This window comes from Crinia signifera, chromosome 5 (assembly GCF_055691185.1).
Source record: "Crinia signifera chromosome 5, ASM5569118v1, whole genome shotgun sequence".
Taxonomy (NCBI): domain Eukaryota; kingdom Metazoa; phylum Chordata; class Amphibia; order Anura; family Myobatrachidae; genus Crinia; species Crinia signifera.
This window is the reverse complement of record NC_139221.1, coordinates 70,409,652-70,415,651: the sequence shown is the minus strand read 5'-3', so window position 1 is coordinate 70,415,651 and position 6,000 is coordinate 70,409,652. Positions and strand designations below refer to the sequence as shown.

The 6,000-nt window shown below is 41.5% G+C and overlaps 1 protein-coding gene across 5 annotated transcripts in view; it reads right to left on the bottom strand.

The window, feature by feature from the left end:
- Positions 1 to 807: 807 nt before the first annotated feature.
- PRKDC (protein kinase, DNA-activated, catalytic subunit) overlaps positions 808 to 6,000 on the bottom strand; it is a 212,417-nt gene continuing 207,224 nt past the window's right edge. For all 5 annotated transcript variants that reach the window (XM_083187421.1, XM_083187422.1, XM_083187423.1 and 2 more), the window contains 3 exons: positions 5,396 to 5,584; positions 2,069 to 2,208; positions 808 to 1,278 (listed from right to left, as the gene is read on the bottom strand). In XM_083187421.1, coding sequence (XP_083043547.1) covers positions 1,074 to 1,278; positions 2,069 to 2,208; positions 5,396 to 5,584 — 534 coding nt within the window. In that variant the 3' untranslated portion in view covers positions 808 to 1,073. The remainder of the gene's footprint in view (positions 1,279 to 2,068; positions 2,209 to 5,395; positions 5,585 to 6,000) is intronic.

The window sequence follows — 6,000 nt, the reverse complement described above, 5'->3', positions numbered from 1 at the left end:
AGCACGGCGCCCATCGCATTGTATACCATAAATCTAAATATGGTATGGGATGCGATGTTGTACAATAAAAAATTGTATGGCGTTGTATGCTATACAATGGCATACAATGCGATAGTATACGATTTTTTTTATTGTACAACCACCCAGATGAGTCCTCACAATGCCTCCTCCGACCTTTTCATACCCCCACTATCCACGTCGGCATGGAGTTAATTTTATATAGTGTGGCGAGCGGACGTGGAATACATGTAAAGTAATACGCGTGCGCTCACCACGCTTCGGGTTCGCGTTGATAGTGGGGGTGCATTTAAAATTGTAAGCACCCATTACGGTGCTTATACAATCAAAAATTGTATCGCATCGCATGCGGCTATTTGGCTATATGGCATGCGATGCGGTGGCATAAGATGCCATAAGATGAAAAAATTGGGCGCTGTGCTAGGAAACAAGACATTACATATAAGGGTACTTGTTTTATTTTGAATGCTTTATTTTTCTAACTTCTTTTTGTACATATGTATAGGCTTCAGAGGACACTCATTTGCTCTGTCTAAAAATAGCAAGTATCTAAAATAATTATGGAATAACTTCAGAACAACATACAGTAAGAGAGAAGGAGCAAATATATAACAACATTTTGGATGAGGCCAATGAGTGCCCTAGAAGCATAGGCAGTGAATTATATATTGTAAAGAGAGGAAATATAAATGAATGTATGATATGTATATGCTAGTAACAAAAATATACCATTGAAATTGTATTGTCATTATTGGAAACTTAATAAATACATTTTAAAGAGAAGATTACTTTATAAGTTTAATAGGTGATTACCTGCTTTATTTTGTTGTGACAGTAGAACATACATTGTTAAATGTGGAAAGGAAAACCATATAAAACACAAGTTCTACTACATTTTGTATCAAAAGTTGTGTATAAAATATCTGCAATAAGTAATGGTCTGTAAACAGTGAAAATAAAAACAGATCAACTACATTCCTGTGAAGTAAATGATTTTGTTCTAGGGCAATAGCCTTAGTAATTTATAACAAATACAAAGTCTGTTTAGAATACGCTCATATCCAAGGCTCCCATCCTTGCCAAACTCTGCCTAGGATATTGGGGTCTGTGGCCTGATCGATAAGACACTGTACTTGTATCTCTTCAGTAAGTCCATTGTCTGGCTCTTTCGCCCTTATGTTATACATCTCAAATCCCCGTGCAGCAGCCAAGAATTCCTTGTATGATGCAACGTTCTCATGTCCCAGTCGCAGCTCTTCACTATGAAAAACAAAATGTAAGCAATTTTTAAAATATATATATTAGCATCAAACTTGGCTGTCATGGCCCTTGTCTACTAATGGCATGACAGCAGAGTGCACTGTTCAGCATTACAGACATCGGACGGAATCTCTATTAAAAAGATAAACTATTACACCCCAACACACACTATAGCTAATTTTCCTTGCACATATTTGGACATTGCGATCTTTGTAAACCTTATTAGATTATATTGGATCCCATAATTTTAGCTACTGTGACAATAACCCTTTATCTGTGGCTACCAATCCTCAAACGTGTATTTCTATTAGCGCTAACTTGTAAAGGGGGTTCCTCTTAACATGACAAGTAACTTATGTAGAAAGGTGGAAAAAGCTAAATGAAGGGATTTTTAGATAATTCCTTTTACTAACGATGTAGGGGGACACAGATGTCACCATTACACAAACGCAGCTAGCTCAAGGCCAGTAAAGATCAGGCAGATGTGTACAGATCATGCACATCGGTATTAACTACTATATGCACCTTTGCAAGTGACTATAATTATTCTGGTTGTACCTAAGTGGAGTCTTATCCTTATTATAAATGAGGAGTTGAGAGCTAAAATGCTGAACAAACATGGCAGGAGATGAAGGTCACTTCCTGGTTGTGCTGATAAATATGAAGCTTCATCAATTGTTATATCAAAGAAGCAGATGACAAAGCTAGAATGCACAAAAACAAAATGCATACAGTAAAGACGAAACAAACCTAATTTACAGATATTGACATGTCTTCTACAAAAACTTACCATGTGATTTCTGATGGATTTGCACCAGCTAACTTTCGTTTTGCACAATTGATTTTCTGCATAGGATACCAGTCCTGTGAGGCAGTGTCAACATCCTTCATCCAGCTCCCTTGCTTCTTCATCTGCTTCATCTCTTGGTTCTAGTACAAGAACAACAATGACACAAATAAATATATGAACATTTCATACTGTATATAATTACAGGTTATGAATACCCTACTGTATATTGACAAGAATGGGATACAACCTTAAGGTACCCCAAACGTTTTGTCAAAATAGCCCAGTCAAAGTGAAAAACAAGAAACTCTAAGTGACAAAACAATGCGTTCAAGTGTCAGATACCAGCTGGGCTGATGCTATAGCAAGGAGAAACACAGTTTTCCAGGAGAGCCAACAAAAGTCTGACTGGAAAGCCTGAAGAACTAAAGATACATTTTAGATTGACCCTGGAAGCACAACTGGGGGATGTATATGAAGTACACCTGACATCCGGACCTTCAACGAGGAAAGGCAGAGTCTCAAATTAAATTTGGCCTGCAGACCAGACCAGATTTACAGGAACTAGAAGGATCTAGGGTTCAATCTATGAGGCACAGTTAAGGAGCCCATACACGCTCTGTTGTGGTCCGACTCTGTTCTGTACTATGCGATGCGCGCTCCCGCGCGCATACTTTTTGCACATACGATGTGTAGATAGTACAAAAAGTATTGGATCGCAGTGCATGCACAAGGCATGCGATCCGATACGATGTGTACTTTAAAAGTACATAATGGAGCCGCAAAACGGAGCGTGTATGGGCTCCTTAAGTCCGCCAAACCCCGTAATAAATTCTGTCCAAAGAAAGCTTCCTGGCCTGAAGCCTTGTATGAACGATGGACCTCAAAAGACCTTTAGCCCTCAAGACTGATGTCTCAAAAGCCACTTTTTAGCTTACTTCTACAAAGTTAGATGGTGTAGATCCAGATGGAAGCACAAGTCCTGAGACAAAGATCTGGCCTGAGGAGAAGAGGTAGCAGAGAGTTGATAGTACAAGGATCTTCAGATTCGGTCTATGCTCCATGTGGCCAATCCTAGAGGCACAGTGCCACCCTTCAACTTCAATTTGCAGAGAACCCCCAGAATCAGTGGAATGGGATAAAAAAATAAAATGAGAACCACCAGAGCATCCATCAGAATAGCTCCCTGGTGCGCAAGCAGTATCTTGGAAACTGGTGACTGTGACGAGATGCCATCATGCCTGGCAGGCCCCAGAGGCAAAGCCAGGCATTGGGAGATATTTGCATGTAGGACTTATCGCCATCCACATTTCAGAAAAACAAAGCTGCCTGCATCATCATGCTTCAGGCTTGTCGTATGGGTTGGTAGTCACACATCAGGTGGACAAGTTTTGTTACCCTCTAGACTTTGAGCCCTTTAAGAAAGAACTCTGGAAAAAGGCTGACTTCTAAGCTTACTCTGCGGACAAAAATGTACACAATGGGGTGTATAGGATCAGATTACCAGCAGCTCCATAAACTATTTACTACTTACCCTAATCAGTTAGGTAACAATGGGCTTCTTTATATTAAATAACACTTTGCTTAAGACAATGTGTACCCAGCACGATATCAGGAGTGACAGGACATGGCAGGGGAAGGTTCCATGTTGCATTGCACATTGCACTAACAATGTGAGAATGCGCATAGTTAGTGCCATAGATGACGTGCTCAAATATGTTGCTACAATATGTTGTTATTGTGCCGAGCATATAACTAACATTTAGTCAATTTGTGGGCAGGACCAGGGCTAGTAAAGTAACTGTGTGTCCTTTAACACTTTGCGACACAAGGTGAAGACTGTCACATTACCTCACACTGCTTTCTTGCCCTTGTCCTGGCTAGCTTACATTACAGAGAGCAGTTTTCCTCCATAAATAAAATCTGATCGCTGGGTGCCCCCCTCCCTCTCCTGTAATGCTGGGAAACACCCATTTCTAATCTTTGTGCATCTGACCAGTGACTTGCCCCCATCCACAAAGTGCACAATTGCCAAGTGACCTCCAAACATGTGGACTCTCAGGAGCACAAGCACATCTTCCATGACATCCCACAATAAAAGTGCCAGGAAATTCCAGCTCAATTCCCATGGGCAACTTGATGGTCATATCCTGGGTAGCTACTACAGGGAGATGCTGCATCAGATGGTGGCTTTTGGAATCCACTTGGAGTTCTGAGCCCCTATTATCTTTCTTAAGGAGCCCATACACGCTCTGTTGTGGTCTGGCTCCGTTCTTTACTATGCGATACGCATCACATAGTACGGTACAAAAAGTATGTGCTGCACATACTTTTTGTACTAGCTACACATCGTATCGGATCGCAGTGCATGCACAATGCATGCGATCCGATACGATGTGTACTTTAAAAGTACATAACGGAGCCGCAAAACGGAGCTTGTATGGGCTCCTTTAACCTCAGTCAGCTCACTCATATCCAACAAAATGTGTTCCAGCATTGCTGCTTGTTCCATCGGGACAAAGAGCAGTTGCAGACAGTGCCTTCAGGACTCTACCTGATCCATGGCAGCCTCCTCCAGCATAGCACACTGGACAGCTGGCTCAAGTGTCACTGACAGTCTACACTTCACCTGTAGGTGTGCATCAGTGGTGTCAAACTCATGGCCCTCCAGCTGTTGTGGAACTGCACGTCCCAGCATGCCCTGCCACAGTATTAGCAATCCATTATATCAAATCTGCGACAGGGCATGCTGGGACGTGTAGTTCCACAACAGCTGAAGGGCCATGAGTTTGACACCACTGTACATCCTCAACCATTACAGAATCCTTGGTACCCATGACACTGACCTCTTCATGGTAATGGCATATATTAAGGTATGGATCATTGCATAGACACCAACTAGGTTGACATGCATGTACGTCGACTAAATGTCGACATGGTGTTAGGTCGACAGCCAAAAGGTTGACATTGGGTTTTCACTTTTTGTTCCCGAATGTCAACACAGTCGACATTGACAAAAAAAGCGCACCATGCCTCGGGCACACTATTTTATTCTCCCACCATGCCCTAGTGCATGGTAGGGTATGAAATACCGCCCATCACACGTCGGCTCAAAAATAGGTGAAAAACCCCATGTGGACCTTTTGACTGTCGATCTTCCCCAATGTAAATGCTTGTCGACCTAGTGACCATATCCCGTGACCAAATGGTAAGTGTATACTGGATCATCATCTCTGTTGGATCGCGTGTAACCAATTTCAGGAAATCATCCACGAGCCTACAAAAACAAAACAAAAGAGCACCACATGAACACAGTAAAAAAAGGTGTACCTTCCAGTCTATCGATGGCTCCTTTACAAACACATCCATTGTGCTAATGAGGAGGTCAGGATTCCTGCGATAGGCCCGTAAAGCATGTACCATCACAGAATCAAATAATCCAGTCTCCTTCATCGGCAACATCAAATTTATTATCTGGCGTGTTAGGCGGAATGGAATCAGTTCTGGAAAACGCAAAAACTAAAAAAAAAAAAAAAATAAATAACATTTTACATTTTTTTGTAGTGTAGTGGTAGGTGAATGCATCTCCTTTGCACTAGTGTGCATTGTATTAGATCTATTATTAGATTATTATAACCAGATGATTCTACCTATATACTGTATATATTTCTTTTAAATCAGTTTTTCTTTATGGAAACATTACAAATCAGTACAGGTAGAGTATCCCTTATCCAAGTTATTCTGAAAACAATATTTTAAGCTTCTGGGTACATCATAAACTTGCACTACTGGGGACATGATCTGTAACTGGCCCTACTGGGGACATGATCTGTAACTGGCCCTACTGGGGACATGATCTGTAACTGGCACTACTGGGGACATGATCTGTAACTGGCCCCACTGGGGACATGATCTGTAACTGGCCCCACTGGGGA